The sequence below is a fragment of the Suricata suricatta genome, chromosome 8 (genome assembly GCF_006229205.1).
Source record: "Suricata suricatta isolate VVHF042 chromosome 8, meerkat_22Aug2017_6uvM2_HiC, whole genome shotgun sequence".
In the NCBI taxonomy this organism is placed as follows: Eukaryota; Metazoa; Chordata; class Mammalia; order Carnivora; family Herpestidae; genus Suricata; species Suricata suricatta.
Window position 1 is genome coordinate 104,199,100 of NC_043707.1, and position 22,030 is coordinate 104,221,129.

Genomic DNA, 22,030 nt, shown 5'->3' on the forward strand with positions numbered 1-22,030 from the left:
TCGCGCCCCCCGCCGGGTCCCCACCTCCGTGCCCGCCCCGCGGGCTGACCGGCCCGACCGGGGCCCGCCCCCGGCGCCCACCATGTACGCCTTTGTGCGGTTCCTGGAGGACAACGTCTGCTACGCGCTGCCAGTGTCGTGCGTGCGCGACTTCAGCCCCCGCTCGCGGCTGGATTTTGACAACCAGAAGGTGTACGCCGTGTACCGGGGCCCGGAGGAGCTGGGCGCCGGGCCCGAGAGCCCCCCGCGCGCCCCCCGCGACTGGGGCGCGCTGCTGCTCCACAAGGCCCAGATCCTGGCGCTGGCAGGTGAGCGAGCGGGCCGGGAGGGACGGCGGGACCCGGGCGGGGGCAGGGACCCGGGGCGGAGGGGGCCGGGGGGAGCCTCTGCTCGCTTCGGCCTCCTCCTCCCGCCCCCTAGGCTCTTTCTTTTGGGGATGGGGTGGCTCTGAAAGGCCAGACCAGTTAAAAACACCGGATGGTCCCCTTTGTCTTCCCCGCCTCCCCGACACTCCCGCGCTGTCAGTCTGTCTCCATCGCTCTTTCTCTGTCAGTCCTCTTTCTGTCTGTTCTCCGGGTTCCTTCACTTTTCTTTTCTCTCTCCTTCGCACTCACATTTCTCAGCCTCTCGCCTCCTCTTTGGTCCTTCTCCTCTCTGCCCCTTCTGTCTCAAGTTTCTCTGTCTTTCTTCCTTTAAGGCCCTTGGTGCCTCCTGGAACTGAGGAGGCCAGGTGGATGTTGTCAGACTCTTCTAGGTGAGAGCCCCCCTTCCCAGAAGGAAGCTATGACACGCTTGTCCCATCCCGGTCATCATGGGACAGGATGAGGAGGCCTGGCTATCTGGGCACCACTCTCTCCTGCCCCATCCTGGCTAGGTGGCAGAGCAGAGGTAAAGAGAGAGTGGCACTCAGCATCCCTCAGCCTCCACACTCCTTTTGAATCTCCCAGAAGGCTTCCTGACTGAGAGCTGGGGGCAAGGAAAGAGTTTCTGGTCGGGATAAGACCAGACCTCCCATTCCTGCTTTCTCAGAGCCCTGACAAATGGCGAGGCAGGTGATCTCATCCCCATCTGGACAGATGAGGACACTGAGGTTCAGCTCGTGATGGGACAAGAAACCAGCCCTTTAGCCTCCTACACCAAGTTCTTGCTGCCACATTGAGGTTATCTTTTCCTTTGTAAAGAGAAATCAGTGGACCCTCTTTCCCAGCTATTACTAAAAGACTTGAGTACAGACATGAGAGGAAGAAGAAAGTATCACTTCTGTTTTGGGGAACAGCCTTTCAACTGCTACTGGGGGGGGGTACCTTGGAGTGGACTGAGACAGTCAGCTAGTCTGGTCTCCACTTGGAATGGAAGACCAGGGTTAGGAAGGGAAGGCCAGTTCCTAACTGAATGAAGGTGTCATAGTTTTAAGACCTGTCCCCATCTTTCCAACTTCCTTTGCATACTCACATTAGCCTGAAGGATGAAGCCAGCATGTATCATATTTAAATTTGGCAGATAAAGAAACTGGCTTGAAACACAGAAGTGGCTTGCCTAGGGTCCCGTGGCCAATTAGCCGGAGATCAGAGCTCTGGCTCATGGCTCTAGGTCCTTTCCACCACCTCATGTGGCCTCTGGAAAGTAGGCTTGCAGTTGAGGAGTGGGGAAGAAGAACTAAAAACTGATCAGCACCCGGGACCCTTTCTGACAGACTGTATTGTCACCACCTCTCTGACACGCTCCGGGGTACAGGGGTGTAAGCTCATTCACAACACCTGGGGACAGACGAGTCCAGAAAAACACAATGAGAGAAAGCATGCAGATAGAAGAGGGAAACCTTTGTAGCTGATTAGGTTTTATTTTGTTCGCTTGCTTTTTAATTACCTAATGGAAGGGGCTAGGAGATTATTTCCCAAGAGTCTAGGCCTGAGGAAGTTGTAACTAGGTTGTAACCTCAGCTTTCCTTTGGCTACGAGAAAAGAAAGCATGCTTCTTGATGATTGTATTATACTCCAAGATCTGGAAGGGCCTTAGGAGAGGGGAAGTGACATGTGTCAGAAGTCAGTGGTATACTTTGTAATGACTGTTTTCCTCCTTAGAGATTGTTCATTCATCCACTTGTTCAATCAGCAAACAGACCCTGCTTGGCTCTCCAAGCACTGCAGAGAGGCTGCTAGGCGGATGGCAGCCCTCACCGACTCTGATTTTAAAACTCAATGAAAGTCCTCATGAGACATGTAGGTATTGGTCTGAGAACCATGGATCTTGAATCTAGAGACTATTCATCCTCCAAGTTGGAATGTTGATACATCTCTGGGGTTATTAAGAACAACAAGAACAACAAATCTAGGCAACATCTGGAAATTGGCAGAGTAGATCCAGAGAAGAACCATGGCGCCAGGTTGAGCAAAATGAGTTGAAAAGCGCTTCCCCACCTCTTCCACTTCTTTTCTGGGGAGGAGAAAAGGAGAGGAAGAAACAACTTCAGGGTGGCTGGACCACATTTCGAATTCCAATCAGCTGGTCAATTTTTAAATGGGAGCCGCTGCCCTGGCTGCAGACCTGATTGGAAGGACCAGGGTGGGTTTGGGGCTTCATTTGTCCTGAGAGAATTCTCCTGTGTGTCTTGAAAACCATCTTGACTTGAATGTGGTGGCTCTGAGAACTGCTCGCAGTGACTGCATGTTAAAGAGCTCATCTCCTGGCACCTCCCAGGTATAAATACCACTGTGTGGTGGCACCAAATGGGAGGAGGTGAGCTCTCAATGGGGAAGCAGAGATGGCTTTATGTTTGTGAATTAGCCGTAATTAATCCCTCTCTGGCAACAACAGCATGAGTTCAGGGGTAGTTTTAGGGCTACTTTATGGCTTTGGGTGACAAGTGTGTTACTGCGTATTTCCCCAGGCTGTGTTCAACCCAGCCCAGAGCTGTGTTCAAGTGTACCTCCTCTTGTATCCAGGAAATGTCAAAGACAACTGCTGTGAGGCGTTGCATTTTTCCAGCGTGTGGTGGTTTATGCCCAGCCCTCCTCTCAACAGATTGCGATATCAGTTCAAGAAAAAAAGAAACAACCCACCTGTCTGATGGTTTTGCTATGTGCTTGTGCATTATCTCTGTTAGTCCTCCTTTTGACCCTGTCGGTAGAGATCGCTATTATCATTATTATTATTATTTCCATTTCATAGATGAGGACGCCGAGGCTGAGACTTGCCTGCTAATAAATGGCAAAGCTAGCCTTGGAAAACAGGTCTCCCAACGTCAGGGCTCTGCTTGGCAGCCTTCTCTGTAAAGTAGCTGATCTTCCCATCCACCACACAGCATGCTTGGAAGGAGTGAAGGACAATGGAAGAAATGATCACGAAGCATGTAGCTCAAGGCAAGTTTTGAGCCAGTGGACAGTTTTCATTTGAGAGTTTTTCAAGCCCATTCTGCTCTTCTTCCTCTCTTACCAGCCTCCCTCCTAGAGAGCACACAGCCCGCGCCCTCTCTGCCTTTAGATGTCATTTTACTGAGGAAGTCTCAGAGAGGCTCCTGTCCTCCGGAGAGGAGCCACACAGCTCAAGACCTGGTTTACTGTTGGTCTCTCCTTGCTCACTCTCGTTTATTTGCCTAACAGGCTCTGAAAGTGAGAGCTACCCATGTCGAGAGCTCACCTGTATCTAACTGCAATCTGGCCTGCTACCGTGGCTCATGGGATTGAATTTTGTGGGTTTGATGAGGCAAAAAATGGTTTCTGTAGGCTCAGTCTTCGAATTGTATGTCATTCCATCCAGGCACCTATGCTGTGTTATTATTTGGGTGTGCTAAATGCCTTTGGTTGTCAAATGTCCCTTTCCTACTTCCTCCGTGCCAAGCCCAGTGCCATAATAAGTGAATGCACCACTAAGCTGAAGCACTGGCATTGAAATGACAGCACAGACAAGAGTTCACTTTTCAGGCCCTGAAACGTATAGGTTTTTGTCAGGGGCAGAGTGATGGAGAAGAAAGGGGCATCATCCTCAGGGAAGATAAAGCCATAGGCCCAAGGTAAGAATTACAGGTGCAAGCCAGTCCCTGGCAAGGACAGGTCTGGAGCAAAGAAAAGGCCAATTCTAGGTGGGCTTCGCAGATTCTCTTTTAAGTCTTCCTTTTCCAGCCCCACTGCCACTGCGCATTCTGGACTGTACCAGTTTTTCTTTGTCTAAACCAATGCAGAGGCCTTCTAGTTACTCACCCTTTCTCCAGTCTCATTTCTAAATCAGCATCAGAAAAATCTTCTAAGACAAAGCCTTAGGTCAATTCACTTCTCTCCTTAGAACCTTCTGGAGCTCCTTCTTGCCTACTGATTTAAACTTCAGCTTCCTGACATTTATGGCGGCCGAGCCCCACCTTACTTCTCCAGCCTCACCCACCCTTCCTACTTTCCCTAGACCTGCGGTATTTTGTGCCATCTTGAGAACACACCCGCAGGCACTCCTGTGAGCCAACCAAGATGGATTAATCATTGTCTGATGTGGGGCCTCTGCCCATGAAGCTCACCTTCGAGTGGGAAAGGCGAACATGTGACATGTTTGTGGTCCAGTGAGCTGAGAGCTGTGATAGAGGAGGGAACAAAGTACCCTGGGAGCCCCGCTGCCTCAAGAGTGTCCCCGTCCTACCCTATCTCCAGAGGAGACTCTCCCTTCTCAGAGGTCTCCCCTTCTTTTGCTTGTCCCTGGCTTATGGATCTTGGCACTTTGGATTTTGTTTCAGTCAGTGATGAACGTGCCTGTCTTCCTCACCAGCCAGGGAGCTCCTCCAGGACAGGGCCTCATCTTCCTGGTCTCTGTATCTGCAGCACCCAGCCTGCAGTCCACACCAGCCCGCCTGTGCTGAACTCACGAGCTGGGGGACCACAGGTGCATTTATTAGGTTTGCAGGGCAGAAGTAGGAAAGGACAGGAACCTCTGTTTTTCATCTTTTTTTCAGAGCAGAAACCTGCAGCGGGATTCTGAGGTTTCATTCAACGTTGTTCATCTGGAAAGAGTCAACATTCTTTATCACTCCCTTGACTAGAAAAACCCCACACTTGGGGGGGAATCGCTTCCAAAGCCACGTTCTTCTTGCTTTGGTAATTTTAGCTCATTTAGGGCTCAGGTCCCAGCTTGGCATTGTCGGTCCAAATAGATCACTTGCTCCAGAAACGCTTTGGAACTTCTACAAAGTTAGCAGCGAAGCAGGGGACTAGCCGATTTCATATGCAAAGATTGTTACATGTCATCAGTGGGAGACTGCCAACAAAAGGATTTATTTTTTTTTAAAGCGAGTGAAAACTTTTAATTTAAGTTTTGACATGTTCTGCTAATACACATTGGAGCAAAGATTGGAACTTGCCTGCTGTCATCTGTTGCAGATTCCACTGAAATGTTAACCATTGAAGGCTCAGTCTGATGTGATTTGTCTTGTTGGAGAACTGCAGATTTGTTGCAAGTAAATGGTATGTGCTGTAGAGTACTTCAGAGTTCTGGTCACAGGGTGAAAGGAAAAAATGCCTCCAGGCAAGCTGAGGTCTTTCTCTTTTGGGCGGTGTTTTGTTATTCACGAACACACTAGTTTTTATTTTTAAAAACACACTAGAAAAGTGAGGTTCAAATTTAGATCTTTGACTCCAAGATTAATTCTCTTTCCACTGTGCCTATGTGCTTGTCTTATAAGCTCCTTAGAGAGACAGAGAGATGTGTGTACTCTTCATTTTAACGTGCTTACCAGAAAAGCATACATGACCTGAAAAGGTTTTCCCTGATTTATTTAAGTTCTCCCTGTATTGAGTTATACTAGGTGGTTAGCCATATGCTGGAGGGAAATGCAGAAGGAATGGGGATTGGTTTTTTTTGCCTTCAAGGACTAACTTACTAAATATTTAGGAAGTACTCTCCAGGTTCCAGGTCCAGTGCTAAGAATTTCTATTTGTACTGTCTATATTCCTATAAAATAGGGCTTCTTGTTTTACCTGGGAGAAACGAGCTATTCAAACTGGTTTAGCAGGTGCATTAGGTGCCAGATAAAGGGCTAAGTCTTCCCATATACTCAGGGCTCCTGGAGAAGTGTGAGTCAGTTCATTCAAAAAGTGTGACACCTGAACTGTGGTGGCAGTGGTCATGATGGGTCTGAGATGGATTGAGAAAGGAGAATCCATGGCACTTGAGAACAGCCTGGTTGTGAGGAGGAAGATGTGGTGGTCTGCCCTCTCCTCCCTCCATGGGGAGCACTCGAAGAGTCATTGGTTAGAAGAGATGATGAGTTTAGTTGAATCTTAGGGGCCTGTGGGACATCTGGGTGGATGTTCCAGGAGAGCAAATAGGCATATGGCCAAGGTTCAGGACAGCGCTCTGAAACTGGGCTGAAGATCCAAATGTGGAAGTCATTAGCCACAGGACTGGTGAGGCCACAGTGGGAGAGGGTGCAGAGTAAAGAATCATGCAAGGCAGAACTGTTCAGAACATCAGCTTTTAAGGGTACAGCTAATGAAGAAGAGCCCAAAAAAGGTGACTGAGAAGAAACAGCCAGAGGGGGACAGAGAATTGAATAATAACCAGGACAGAAGGGTGTCCTGAAAATCAAACAAAGAAAAGTCTTAGGATCCCAGATCTAGGCTTATTGTTTCCCTTAACTACATACAACTACTTTTTCCTCAGAGCTATTGGTTAGATGTAAAATAGGACAGCTAAGTATATAAGTAAGAGAAGAAACGATTTGCATGGGATATTTTGGTAGTTTTCAGTTTCTGAGTTTTGCCCCAGGGGAGGAAGGATCAAGCCTGTTCTTTGGGGTCCAGAAAGCAGAGTTGGATACAAAGAATGGAATCCATAGGAGTTGGTAGGAGCAATATAATATTAGCAGAGAGAGCGATGAACAACTGAAAGGACTTCCAGCATGGCGAGAAGCTTCTTCTCACTGGAGGTGGCAAGCAGGTCGAGGATAGTCTGGAATCGAATCCTGCCCTATGCGATCTGGTTAAGTGACCTCTAGGTCACTTCCTTAAGTATCAAGGAGGAAGTGTTAGAGAATGAAAGAAGATGGGCTTTGAAGTCTGACTGTCTGGGTCCAAAGGGCGACTCTGCTACTAGAAGCTGTGTGACCTTGGGGAGATCAATTCACCTTGAATCTCAGGTGCTCAGGTGTAATGCAAGGATAGTCATCAGCTCCTCGCCCACTGGGTTACTTAGCAACGTATTATGGAAAAGTGTCTGGCACATAGTAGGTGCTCACTAAATATAGGCAGCTATTAAGGACTAGGGTAGCCAAGGCTCCCTGAGAGAACAGCTTGCTTAGCTGCGGGTACCATTATTTGCGGAAAGGAATGACTTAGAGGAACAAGCACATGTAAGAAGCAGATAAGTTTAAATTTTAATTTGTGTGTGTTTTAAATCCTCCCAGGGCGTGGCTTCAGCATGAAAGGCTAGTCATCCCCAAGTATGTTTTGGCCCTTGGTGACCCTATGCTGGGGCCATTCATTACCCTGACAAACGAGCCAGCAGGATGAAGTTCCTAGTATTGTCTGTGCCCCAGCCCTGTGCCAAGGCCAGTGAGGCAGTAGGAGGGAGAGCAAGGAAGCCAACTGAAACCTGGTTATCGCTTCTCCTCCTTTGTGAATGGCATCAGTGGGACATTTCTTCTAATGTGCCCACCTGGAGGGATGAGATCATCTATTCTTACCCTGTGCTGCACAGAAAAGACAAAGACTTGGAATTCCCTCAGCAGTCACAGAGCTAGAAGGACCCATTGAGGTTTGCCAGTCTAGTCCCTGTGTTTTACAGAAAAGAAGACCAAGAAAAGGTGCCCAATCAGCCAGAGAGTTAGCCACAGAGCTGGGCCTCGAACCAGCATCTCCTGATTTCTTTCTGCTGTACTGCAGCAGGCCCTCTTCTTTCTGGTGTCTTGACTGGCTATAATCCTTGAAACTTGAGAATTTTGTCTGCCTTGGATTCTATAAAAACAAACACCATAGGCTAGAGAACACAATGTGCGTGTCTTCTCTGTGGCATGTCTGTTTTTAATGCAAACAATCGTAAGACTTCATAGGATTTTTGTACATCTGAGGAACTTTAAACTTGCCTGTAGATATTTTTAAAACAAGACCAACTTTTGTACAGCATTTTACGTTTGGCCTTTCAGAATTTCATCCTAGCTAACAAACCCACACCACTTTAAACTCTCTGATACTGGATTCTTTGAATTATCCAGCATGATTTTATGTAAGATTGGAGTCAAGACAATCCCTCTCCCATTTTAACTGTATGCTACAAATCCTTCAGGGCTATTGTCGCTTTTGAAGACAAATGAGTATTGCATTTCCTGTCCACCTGCCTGTTTTCTTTTTTGTTTTCATTTTTTTTAACATTTATTTATTATTGAGAGACAGAGAGAGAAAGAGCATGAGCAGGGGAGGTGCAGAGAGAGAGATGGAGACACAGAATCTGAAGCAGGCTACAGGCCCTGGGCTGTCAGCACAGAGCCCGGTGAGGGGCTTGAACTCGCAAACTACGAGATCATGACCTGAGCTAAAGTCGGACGCTTAACTGACTGAGCCACTTAGGCACCCCTTCCTGCCTGTTTTCTAAGACACTATTTGCTTATTACTATACCTCCACTTTAATGGGATGTCTCTTTCTCAAAGGTCCGTAACATACACCAATGCAGAGTTGCTTCTACCCTATTTTACGGCTTTGAATAAGGACTCTGAGGATTATGTAGCGCTGTGTGGATTTGTTAAGCTTGCAATTCAGGAGTCTACCATCAAGTCATAACTTGTATAATGCTTAGTTCAATTTGGGAATTTACTGCAGCGTTCTTCTGGGTGTAGGCAAGGTTTTAGGAGAAAGGCAAGCACTCTGGAAGTTATATGGACGTGCTCATCATTGTATTTGTGCCTTGTAGTTTAGTTGAGGATATTTTAGCGACCTGATCATTTTTCTCTTGTTCCTATAGGATGATTACATGATACAAACATGGCCTGAGTGTCATGCAGACCTGATTGGAAACTGTTTCCACGCTACATAATAACTTTATGTCTTAGGCAAGCCATCTCACTTCTTTAAGCCTTAGTTTCTACTTCTGTCGAATTCTTAGGTGGATTAAGTATATTCAATCAGATTCTTAGATGGATGTTAGTAAAGAATTTGGCATGGGTCCTGGCACACAATAGGTGCTTACTCAGTAGTTGCTGAACGAATGAATGCAATTAGCTGACATCACAGCAGCTGGGAAGGAGGAGGAACTAGTTGACAACCAAATCCTTGGCTGTTTTCTTTGCCATGGAAACAAGAGAATTTGGAAGTCAGATTCAGTAAAGGTTGTCTCTTCAGAGGCCACATATTTGTTTGTTTACCTGGGAACTGGTTATTTAGTCTTAAGTTTGGAACAGTTGCAAAGGTAGGTTGACTAGAGAGTTTTCCTCATCCTTCTGAGTCCATTGCTAGTTCGTTTTGTGGTTTTCTGGAATTTGAAATCAGAAGTACATCCCAAAGCCACATTAGAATGCTACATGAGGTTATTTGCTGTCTTAGATGATCCACACCACTGTTCACCTTCACTAATGTGACCAGTCAAGAGTTATAGTTTCTTGTCACCCTGTGTTCAGTCTCCTCCTCACACCTCATCCATCTTGCTTGCCACTGCCACATTAATCTTCCCCAAACATCTCTTTCATCATGTCTCAATCTGCGTCAGATACTCACCATGGTTCTTTTTGCCGTGGGATAAAAGCCAAGCACATAACCCACAGGGATATCCTCAGAGCAGCTATTCATGAACACCTGTGACAAGAAAGACACTGTGCTTGGTGTTTTACATGCACCATCTTTGGGAAAACAGTTCATAATTTCCATTTTACAGATCATGAAACTGAGACTCAGACAGGTTAAGTAGTGTGCCCAAGTTCCCACAGTTAGTATGTGAAGAAGAGCCAGAATTCCAAACTAGGGCCACCTCATTCAAAGGACTGTGCTGCTTTCATTAGATCCTGGGCCTCCCTCTCCCAACCATTTCTTCCACTTTTCATGATAACACTGCTTTTTCATTAATCTTCTGTGGACTAGATATATATATGAGGCATCACCTTCAATCAGGATTAGGGTTAGGAAGGCCTAGAGACCAGACGTTTCCCCATGTGAGGCAGCATCTCATAGGAAATCAAACTTTCCCTTCTGGTTGGGGTTCTTGGTACATTTGGGGTTGTAATGGTCCAAACTCAGAAGAGCTCAGTAAATGTGCACAGACTACAGAAAAGGATGCATGGAGGCTCCAGGGCTTCCTGAGTCCTTGTCCCTGGAGCACCGGTCAAGTTGGAGACTAATGACCATTAGGATAGGCCCAGGAAGTAGTTAGCTCTGAGAAGCCTCAGGATCCCCCTGGCCAAGTGTCCAAATCAGGAGGCATGGGGTTGGAGGGACTATCTGCTTCTCCTCCTCTCTGGAACTTTCCTGTCATTTCAGACTTCCCTATACTGCTCAGCCTGCCTTTTCAGAGAATCCATTCAAGTCCTTAGGCCTGTCTACAACCTGTTTCTGTTTTGCCTGGCGATGTTGCCGTTTTCTGGAGACTTCCTGAGGACAGAGGCATCTGGCAGGAGAGCAGGAATAAAGTGGTCTTCTGCTTTGAACTTCAGGCTGGGGAATTTGGGGAATTTTCATCAATTGCCACCATTCATTATTCAGCATTTATTCTGGTTCTACATTTTGCAGACCTGTGTTTAGAGAGGGTAGAGCATGGGCTTTGGAAGTAGAGAGACTTAGAACAAATTCTGACTCTGCATCTTCCCATCTGGGTGGCAGTAAGCCTTCTCTGAGTCTGATTTCTTTCTTTGTGGGGAAAAAGTGTGGCTAATAATTGCAGGGTTATTGTGAGATAGAGTAATGTAAGTAAAGAGCCTTATGATGGTACCCGATACATAGTAGACATGCTACAAGTGGTAGCCTATTTTTTAATTGAAGCCTAATAACAAAATTCACTATTTAGACCATTTTAAAGTATGTACAATTCTTAGTATATTCACAGCGTTCTGCAACCATCTTTACTATCTAATTGCAGAACATTCTCATCATTCACACACACGCCCAGAAAATCCCTGTTACCCATTAAGTGATTACTTCTCATTGCCTCTTCCTCCTACGCCCCTAGCAAACATGCTTTCTGTCTCTCTGGATTCGCCTGTTCAGGAGTTTCACACGCATGGAACCAGACAGCATGTGGCCTTTGTGACTGGCTTTTCTCACTTAGCATAATGTTTTCAGGATTCATCATGGTGTAGCATCGGTGAGCGCTTCATTTCTTTTTATGGTTGTATGATATTCTATTGCATGGATATACCACATTTTTTAATCCATTCACAGTTAATAGACAATTGGGTTGTTGCCACCCTTTAGCCATTATGAATGGTGTTGCTACGGACATCCATGCACAAGTTTTTGGTAGATATATGTTTATTTCTCTTGAGTATATGCCTAGGAATGGAATTGCTGGGTCATATGATGGTTTTATATTTAACATTTGGAAGAACTGCCCCAGTGTTTTCTACAGCGGCTGCCCCAGTTTACATTCCCACCAGGAGCGGACGCAGGCTCCAGTTTCTCCACATCCTCCCATTCCTTGTTCTGTTTCTTCTCTCTTCCCTTCTGTTTCCTCGTTATAGCCATCTTAGTGAGTGGGTAGTTGTATCTCATTATGTGTTTGATTTGCATTTCCCTAATGACTGATGATTGTGAGCACCTTTTCATATGTTTGGTGGTTTAGGCTCTTTTTTTATTATTCTTCCATTAAACATTTTTGTTTGATGAGTCCCTATTGTATGGCCCCTAGGAATCAGGCCCTGGCCTGAGGTTACTCACAGTCCAGTGGGGAAGGTTGGCCTCAAGCCAGATCATCTCAGCAGAGTAGGAAAACGGGGTACCGGGAGGTTTGTACAATGTGTATTGGGGCCTTTGAGGAGGACGGAGGAGGTGAGTGGAGGCTGAGCAGCGTTTTCCAGGCAGACAAGAAAGGAGGAAGGTACTCCAGTTAGATGGACCAGCATGGAGCCTTGGGTATAGCTGGTGGGGGCGGGGCCCCAGGTAGAGAGTGGAGCACGGCAGGCCGGCAGCCAGGCAGGCCTCCGCCCCCAGAAGCAAGCCCGCGGCAGGCTCTCCTGAGCTTTGCCACCCACCATATATACAGGGCTCTGTTGCTTTCAAGGCACATTTACTCAGCTGATTTGATTCCCACTTGAGGTGCATATTATGTCTCCATGTCTACAGAAAGAGAAAAATGACGCTCACTGATATAAGCAGCTTGCCTGACTTCTTGGCCCACCAAGTGGCAGGACTGGACTTGGAATCCAGGTTGCCCCATTCCTGGTTTTTTTCCACATCTGTTGGCTGGACCTCAGTTCTTCCTACCTTGACCATCGAGGCCAGTTACTCTCTAAGCCCCAGCTGCCTTAACTTCCTTCCTCACCTCTTTTTTCTGCTTATTACAGAACCGTGTTTAGTAACCATTCCCGTCTAAATATTTTCCCAACCTTCCTTTTTTAGTTTCTAGTCTGTCCCTTATGTGTATTCCAGACTTTTACCATCCTTTATTTTTTTAATGTTTTTATTTATTTTTGAGAAAGAGAAAGAGAACACAAGCAGGGGAGGAGGAGAGAGAGAGGGAGACAAAGAATCCAAAGCAGGCTCCAGGCTCCAGGCTGTCAGCACAGAGCCCGACACCGGGCTCAAACTTATGAACCATGAGACCATGACCTGAGCCAAAGTTGTACGCTTAACCAACTGAGCCACCCAGGGGCCTCCCGATTCTTATCACCCCTGAATGGCTATCCTTTTATGAGAACTGACTGCCCAGATACCATTCACTCCACTCAGGTTCTTAACAGAACTTGATACAGAAGTGATTGTCTTCACAACATCCCAGCAGAGTGAGAGTCACAGATGAGGAAATAGGATCGGAGAAGTAAAGTAACCCACTCAGTAAGTCAGTAAGTAAGGAGTCTCGCTCAAATGCCACCTCCTTTCAAGTGCCTACCATGGTTGCACTGACCAAAGTGATCTCCCTTTGACTCTAAGAGCAGTAACCCTTCCCCCTTATTCAAACTCAAAATTAGAGATCTTGGATTATTTTTTTTCATTGGTTTTCTCTTGTGCCCCCACAACTGGGTGCTCATTCTCCATGTTCTGGGGGCCAGGCTAGATCTTGTAAATGTATATTCTCAGGAAATGTTATGCTGCAGCATGGGAGAAAATTCTGTGGACACTGGGTACAGGGTCTGAGTTCTCATACTGTTCATGTTTTGACACTGGCTTCTGTGACCCTCCACAGCAGTGAGCTCTCTGGAATGAGAACAGGAACTGCTGCCATTCCTGTATCCCTGGGGCCCGATTGTTGAATAAACGGATGTGTGGATGTCCACCATTTGGAACCATCAGTCTCCTAATCTTCATTTTGAAAGGGTTGCATGAGATGACCTGAGGATTATCCCCAGTGCAAATATTACCTAGTTTTCTGCATCTGAAGGATTGTTTCTCTCCAACCAACATGATCCTGAGCTACAGTTTCAGCTCAGGGAGGCAGAGTGTGGCTCGTCACATCTAGTTTGGTGTCTCCATCTCAAACTTTTGCCCTTGAATTTGTCAAACTGACAACTAGCTCATAAGCTTTGCCCCAACACATCCAGAAGTCCTAACACCACCTTCTCGTCCTCTGTGTCTGGCTTTTCACATGTGGAAACGCCCACCTAGCGCATTTCAGCGTAATATCATTTGAAGCAATTTCTTTCGCTTTTATATTTCAACAGCTTTTTGACTTAGAGTCAACAATGATCTGTAGGAGGAAGAAGCTGTTGCTCTTTTAGAAAGACCACAGTCCCCGCTCTTGTTCATGCCTAACTCATCAGATGTATTTTATAGGCACAAAGAGAACAAAAACAGGCCTTTCTGGTGAAAACAGAACCTGAGGATTGCTCCTCCAGTTAGTGGGAAAGGTCGTTCTCATTTCTGCTCAGGAGGAGGGTGTTAACAAAGACTCGTCTTTTTTCCCCTGGGCAGATCCCTCACACTCTATACCCTTCTTAAGTCATTCCTTTATTTTTAAAAATTATATCTTTTTCTCACCATACGCCTAAGGAGATAAAAATGATTGATTCCAAGCATGTTGATGATGTCAGTTTTACTGTTCTGTCGTTGAGAGCCTGGTGTGTACCAGGCATTGTGCTGTGAGTCATGTGAATTATTCCTGCCGTGCCCCCCACACTGCATTCTAGAGCAGACACCTGAGCTCTGTGAGACTAAGGCCTCCCCCTCCCTCTTTACCCTGCCACGCAAGAGCTGAGGTTCCCAAAGAGGTCTCTTTAGTTCTAGAGTCCCACCCCACTCCAGCGGGGGCTCCCTTCCTAAGACTGTTTGGGAAGATGTGGCATTTGACTACATTCTAGAATAGTTGTGTGCTTATAAGCTTCCTTCTCAGCTTTACTAACAAGTTGTGAAGAGAGAAGCCTGGCTTGGAGGAAGTGTAAGAGCGTGTTTAACACACACACATATGCATGCACACACAAACTCACACATAAAGACCCTCCGAGACTGTATTTAGCCAGCTACCTGGCCATGTGCCACATCCAGCATTGGGCAACGTGCTAGAAAGTGAATTTGGGATATTGCAGTGGGAACCTTTGAGAAGTAAAAGAAACAAGAACTCCCAGAGTCTCAGCTCAAGCCCAGCACACAAGATCCCAAAGTATTTGCCACAAGGGGCCAGTTCCAGGTTCAAGTTTCTACCTCTAGAACTCCCCTCTTTGAATTTTTACTTTTGACATCTACAGTGAAAGATAGATCTGGGAAATAAAGTTTGAAATCTGTGCAGGAGATAAAAATCTAAATCTAAAATCTCTTTTTGATTATCTGAAATTGAGCTTAAAGAATGAGGAAGTGAGGAAGAGTAACATCCCTTTGTATTTGTGTAGCGCTCTACAGTGTCTGGTTCGTTTTGGGGTGTATTGTTATCACGAGTAAGCACTGGGTGAGAGGCCAGAGGCCTGTTTCTCACTCCTGGCTCTTGCTCAGACTCATGTCTTGGGCAAGCCTTGTCTGTCCCCTGGGTTTGAGTTCCCTCATCTGTAAAATGAGAGTTGGACCAGTTGGTCACCAGGGCCCCTCAAACTCTGTCACTCTGTGATCTGCTACCAGTAATAGGCAGTAAATGTCACTTGTTACTCTTTTCCCATCTGTCTCCCTCAGCCTTTTTGGTGTTGGGACTGGGGGGAGGCTCCACAAGGGGCTCCACACAACCCATCAGCCCTTTCGTGTTTATTGGCACCTGAGCCGGCAGAAAAACATGTTTTCCTAGGAATTTGCTTGGCTTAGAAAGATTGTGGTTGTTAAGGGATCTATGTGCTAGTTTAGACCAAATAGCAATCTAAGGACCATTCCAGTTCCAAGATCCTGGAATTCATAAACGGCCACCCTTTAAGGTATCCGTGGAGAACCCCCTAAGCCAACCATTGGACACTGTTTCAACACTTTCTATGGCGGTGCCTATAGCATGTACCTTTGAGCCTGCAGTTTGATCTGCAGTGCTGTTTTAGGAGCCCTGCATGCAGGAGGGACAGGTCTTGGGTTTGTTTGCTTTCCCTTTTTAACTGGTCTGGCCTCAGTCATTCTCACGCATTTGCAATTGTGGGTATTTTGAGCATTTTGACTCATAATGAGCCTTGTTCTCTTGATATGCATTTTAGAAGACAAATCTGACCTTGAAAACAGTGTGATGCAGAAGAAAATAAAAATCCCCAAACTTTCTCTCAATCACGTAGAAGAAGATGGGGAGGTTAAAGATTATGGGGAAGAAGATTTACAGCTTAGACACATCAAGGTAACAAAATCTTTCCCCTTCTTTTGGAACTGCGTGGGGGCATTTTCAGCTTCTTGACAGCTAAAGAGTCCTAGTCTGGTCTCTGGCCTCTTCTCCCCATATAAATGTCCTCTGGCGATTTTTTCAGATTGGGAGAGTGGTGAAACAGCTAGTATGCGTGTGCCTTGCTAGCCAACTGCCCAGGAGCCCTGATTCATGCTGTTCCACCATGCATCACCCCGTTTGCCCCATCTAAGCAGTGCTGTCACTGCTGAGGGTTTGGAATGGTGCGTTCCTCTCTGGCCTACACCCATGAGCTCTAGGAACATGAAACGGCCATTCTTGGGCAGCAGTTCAGAGCCAGTCACTATCAGATTTCCCCAAACAGGGAAGGGTATAAATTCAATAGGAAGCAGAATGTGCCAGGTTCACACAGAGGAGTTTGCAAGACCCTGGATTGGAAGAAAATGTTTGCATGAGGTTGCATTTCCTTTGATACGCTGGTGGTCTCCTCCAGCCTTCACTTATAAAGTGAATGTCTTGTTCAACAAGCCATGTTTTTTTTTTCTTCAGTGCAGTGGGTACCCCAGAGAAAGGGAGGAGAAAGAAGGCTGCGTTTCTCATTGACCGTAGGCAGATATTGGACACAAGGTCAAGGACATTCCCAAAGCATAGTCCAAGAGAGGCCGCTGCGTTCAGTTCATAAATTCATTGCACCCTGCTATGGGCCTGGCTCTGTGCTGATCCCTGGGGTCAGAGAGGTTAGGCAGACACAGTCACTGCCCTTGGTGGTCTCATAGTGGAGTGATGCAATTGTCTAAAGTGATCATTACAATTTTAGCAGATGAGTTCAGCTAAAGCAGCAACACCTTATCCCGATGGATGAAATGACGGAACAGGATTCTGTCACATAACTCAATCTCAGAATCGCGTTGTTTTTTTCATTAGATACCCAGAAACTTACCAAGAGGTTAAGGCAGGCTTGACCTGACATAGTTGATTTGTCTGGAATCCTGTGTCCTCAGTTGTCTGCGCCTCCCACAAGTGTCCCAGTCGGGAGAGCTCCTGGCCCTCCTGCCATGAGTGAAGAATTCAGTTGGTCCTGTTACTCCCATTCCCCCTCAATGGAAGTTTTGTCTACTTGAGCTGGAATTTCCTCAGGCAGCCGAAACCCAGCCCCTAGATAGTCCTGGATAATGTTCTCAATGAACTATCCTCTATGTGTATACCCACTGTCTTGCTGAGCCTCAGCTTGGCAGGAGCCCAGGGAGAGGCTGACAGATGTGGGAAAGGGGCCTCGTGCTGGAACCTGGGCTCGAGGTTCTGGACCTGGCTCTGTCTGCAGCTCACCACGTGACCCCAAGTATAGTCCTTCTCCTCTCTGAGCCTCAGTTTCCTCACCTGGAAAGTGAGGGAGTTAAACTAAAAGGAACTTCCAGTGTTAGCATTCTTTGAACTTTTCAGTTATATAAACATTTATCAAGCTGCTGCCAAGTGCCAGTTCTGAGTAGACAGGGGAGACACAGAGAAAATAAGGCCTGGCTCCTGCCCTGGATTAGAACAGATTAGAGTTCTTAGCATCCTTCCCAACTAAAGCATTCTTGAGGAAAAGGTTACTGGTAGAATTCTCTTTGGTTTTTGTGCGTTGGGGAGCGTAGATATTTTGTTTCGTTTGTTTTTTGAGGTTGGGTTTTTTTTGTTTTGTTTTTGCCTTTTAAAGGTTTTTGTTCTCGAAGAGATTTGAGTGGTGACTCCCCTGGGGTGGTTTGACCGGGCCTGATTTCTCAGATTTTTCATCAGTATACACTGAACACCCCCCCAGTGAGAAAGTCACTGCTGAGGCCCTGTGTGTGGGGTAGGGGCTGGGGAGTTGGGAAGAGTGGTCATGGTATAGTATGCACCCAGTAGACAGAGTGACAGAATGGAAAAAGCACTGGCCCGGGAAACCAGAGTCCTCAGTCTACCACCAAACAACTGTGTGACCTTGGGCAAGACGCTTCCCTACTCTGAATCTACCCCATTTGTAAAATGAAAGGCTTTGACTAAGTGTTTGCACAGGTTTCTCCAAGCACTCATGTTCTGTGGTTCTGTGATTCTAGGATTGTCTGGGGAAATATTGAGCCGCAGTCCAAGAAAGTCCCAGCTGCCCTTGCCTGAACTGATTCTCGTTGTCCTACACAGAGACCTGAGGGGCGGAAGCCCAGCGAAGTGGCGCATAAGAGCATTGAGGCAGTGGTGGCCCGGCTGGAGAAGCAGAACGGCCTGAGCCTGGGCCACAGCACGTGTCCAGAGGAGGTCTTCGTGGAGGCCTCACCGGGCACGGAGGACATGGACAGTCTGGAGGACGCTGTCGTGCCCCGGGCTCTGTATGAGGAGCTGCTGCGCAACTACCAGCAGCAGCAGGAGGAGATGCGCCACCTCCAGCAGGAGCTGGAGCGGACTCGGAGGCAGCTGGTCCAGCAGGCCAAGAAGCTCAAGGAGTACGGGGCACTTGTGTCTGAAATGAAGGAGCTCCGTGACCTCAACCGGAGGCTCCAGGACGTGCTGCTCCTGAGGCTTGGCAGTGGTGAGTGCCCCAGCAGGCCACGACCCCTCCACGCGGGGGGATGGGGGGGGGATGGGGGGGGGATGCCTTGTACAGCTCTTCACGGAGGGCACTGGGGAGAGATGTAGGCTCAGGAAGGGCAGGGGCTTGGCTCAGCAGTCACCACAAGGTCAAGCCGCTCCCCTCCCCCAGTGGGTCTGATAGGAACTTCTGAGTGCGGCGGCCTTAGCTACCCACAACCTAGTGGGGAATGCTGGCAGGTGTGGCGCGGAGAACAGGGGCTGACAGAGTATCTGCCACCGCTCATTCATGCATTCTTCAGCGAGAGGCGATACTCAGGGCTGTCAGAAATGTCTCCGCAGCAGTTTTAGTACCATGAAGAGAACTAGACATGGCCCTAAGAAAGTGTAGTCAGAAGTGCTAAATGCCACGGGAGGAATATGGATAAAATTAGATAGAGTTCAAAAGATGGAGAAGCTGTTTGTAACCGAGGGAGACTTCAGGAAGCAGGCCTTGAAGGGTGGGGGTATCTCAAGGCACAAGAGGAGGCAGAGGGCAGCAGCCATTGAGGACGGGAAAGGACCCTGAACATGCTAAAACGAGATGGCCCACATGTAGTTTGAGGATAGGTGGCCAGAGACCTTGAAAACCATACCAGTTTGGGGTGTTGTACTTGTCCGGGAAGGAGTGAGAAGCACTGAAAAGCTTCGAAGGTCTAGAGGCACATGCCTTGGAAGGATTGTTATAAAGATGTAGGAAACTCCTTTGATTTGCTCGCAGAAGAACTTCTGCTGCAAGCGATATTAACACACCAGGATTTTAGGTTTTCTCACCTAGTGTGGTGTAGAAGTAGGATTGGGAGATTAAAAGGTAGCGGCCTTGACGACAAGGAGAAGTGACTGCCTAGTAGAGAGAACAAGATGGAAACACTCTCTCAAAAACAAGAATCCAGGATTATAAAAGCTAGAGGCCAGTCGGTACTCTGGAAACCAGTGAAATACGGTTCACAGCCTCCGCATCCCCAGAGGCCAATCATTAACAACCTCGTGCCAGTGGGGTTTTTTTGCCTAAAAATGAAAGTAATCCAATCTACAAACTTAAGTTCTATTCCCAAAGTTTAAATCAAATATAATTTTGTACTCAAGAAGGCAGGTTTGTCTTATCTAGATAATAGCTTTATATGTCAAGCCTCATCCATTTCTCTTTGATGTTTAGATAAATTGCTCTTTCTCTACCTTACTTATATTTATAGGCACCTTTTATATCTTCAAGTGTGTCCCCAAGGCAGTATCTCAGTAGATCTTCAGAATGGCTCAGGGAGTCAGCCAAGAGGCCTTTCCCTGCCACTGTCACAGAGAAAGAAACTGAGGTTAGGACTTCCCAGAGTCACTGGGGAGGCAGAGACAGAGCTTGTGTCAGACCAAGTACCCTGATTCCTGGGCGAGTAATTTCCTTACTTCCCAACTCTGCCTTGGCCCTTCTCCCCAAGTTGTAGCCTGTGACACTAAAGGTCCCATGGGGTGTACAACCTAAAGAGATAATTCAAATACTATCTTGAAATAAAATCATAAAGAGAAGCCCTAACTGTAAAAATTTGTAAAAGCACTGTTGGATTGTTGGTCTTGGAGTGGGGAAAGAATTGGAATTTTCAGAGAAAAAAAGTGTTTCCTGCCTTCCAATGAATAACTTTTATTTTCATTGCACTCAACGTGATACACCTTTTATAAACTTCCTGTGGGGAAAATGCACACTAACAACGAAAACTCCACACCATTTTCAACTCCTAGGGAAACTGCCTGTTTTGTATGATCATGAACCGAACTTAAACCACACAAACCACTCCTAAGCCTCTGGGGGGCAATAAGACCTTCTACTTTTTGCATCATTATCTGCCTCTTTAGTTTTAAAACACTTAGACAAACTTGACCTCAGCCATAGTTTCAATGTGTTGAACTTTCCAGGCTCTCCTCCCCATAGGCCATAAATGCCATCACGAGGACCAGTGGCTGGCTCTTCCCTGATCAGAGTCACCGCTGTCTCCATAGTGGATAGGCTAACTGTAAATCAGCACAAGCTACAAGCATGTGTGGAGCACCCACCCCCTGCAGTGCCCCGTGCTCTAGGGGTCATGGGCAGCCTGGAGCACCACACTGACAGTCCCTGACCTGTGAAAGCTTCAAGTCCATTGATTAGTACTTGTTAAATGGAGAATAATCATGGGCCAAGTTCTAAGACAAACCCACAAAAATATAATAGAAGGGTTTCTACCCCAAGGGGAGTTTGTATGTTTTCATGGTTATCATCTAGTCTTTGGAACCAGCCAGGCCTGGACTCAGACCCAGCTTCCCTACTTCCCAACTCTGGCTTCAGGAACCTTCTTTCTTTCTTCTCTTTCTTCCTTACTTCCTTTCCTCCTGCCCTCTTTTCTTCTGTAATTATTCACTGGTCTCCTGCTGAGTGGGGGGTATTTTGCCTAGCGGTAAGAGTTTAATATATTTAAGATATAGCCCTTGCCCTCTGCCCTTGAAGAGGTCAAAGTTTGATGAAGGAGCCACTGACACAAATACAACAGCACAGGGCATAAATGTCACCATAAGGCCAAAAGCACATGGGGCTATGGGACTATAGAAGAGAATTTGGGGGGGCTGGGGAAGAAAGACTTCCAGAAAGAAATTGCATCTAAGTGGGGGGCCTGAAGGGTGAATTTTTATTATCCAGGCACAAGTGAGTGGGTGAGAAGAGTGAGGAACAATCTACACAGAGAGCACCTCTGTGAGCCTTGATGTTTTCATCCATACAATGGAAATAATAACATCCCCCTGACAGCCTTGTGAAACAGGGCGTAGTGCCTAGCATTCTGGTTGGTGCTCACTTACTGTCAGCTGCTTTTTCACACCATTTAGTGGAGGGGCTAAGAAAGGGCCCAGTTTGGTTTTTAACTCTCTCTCCCCTCTACCTCTCCTAACTAGTAATTAGCTGTTTGACCTTGCACAGGTTAATTATCTTCTTTACCTGTCAGAATCTTCTGCTATAGAAAATAAAAGGTGGTGTACATATATATATACACATATACATATACAAATACATATAGATAATACACTTACACATATGTTCCCTTATCCGTTCAGTCAGGCGGCTAACATTGACCATACGCTTTCTGAGCCTAGGGGCCTGAGGAGTACAGAGAAGACTAAGAGGTTGGAAGTTGGGGTGTGGGTAGTGATGGAGGTAAACATGTAAGCACGTAGTTGAAATGCAGTGTAATGAGTCCTGGGGGAGGGGCAGTCTGGCCTTCGAAGGTGGAGTGAGTGTGGGAAGACAGCCTCTGCTGTAACAGCTCCTCATCTGTACACATCATCAAGAAGCCAGTAACATGGCAGAGATGAGCCAAAAATTGACTAAGGCCTTCTTCCTTTCTTGGCTTCACGTGTTCTCTGAGAGCAACATCCTGAACCATACCGTCCTTGGCCCCCTGGGTCTGCCTCAAGCATTGTTCTTAGAGGCCTGTCCTTGCTATTTTCTTCTGTCCATTTTGCCTGAGGGCCCAGCTCAACAACCTTTGTCCAGTTGGGTGCTGAACTGCCTACACCATAACAGGCAGATTCAGAGGCAAGAGAGGCCAATAGGTCACGGATGCTCAGTTTTACACTTGATCTTAGCCAAAAGGCCGAGAA

At 46.9% G+C, this 22,030-nt stretch overlaps 1 protein-coding gene across 7 annotated transcripts in view; it reads left to right on the top strand.

Moving 5' to 3' along the window:
• The first annotated feature begins 11 nt into the window (after positions 1-11).
• Positions 12-22,030, top strand: part of BEND5 (BEN domain containing 5) — a 48,210-nt gene continuing 26,191 nt past the window's right edge. For 4 of the 7 annotated variants that reach the window (XR_003911732.1, XR_003911733.1, XM_029947182.1 and 1 more), the window contains exons 1-3: positions 12-308; positions 15,699-15,832; positions 17,993-18,377. Coding sequence is in view for 5 of the 7 variants with exons in the window: in XM_029947182.1 (XP_029803042.1) it covers positions 83-308; positions 15,699-15,832; positions 17,993-18,377 (745 nt within the window). In the remaining 2 variants the exon portion in view is untranslated. Of the gene's footprint in view, positions 309-5,420; positions 5,439-15,698; positions 15,833-17,910; positions 18,378-22,030 lie in introns of those variants that run through there. The other 3 variants (XM_029947186.1, XM_029947185.1, XM_029947184.1) reach the window with 3 other exon arrangements.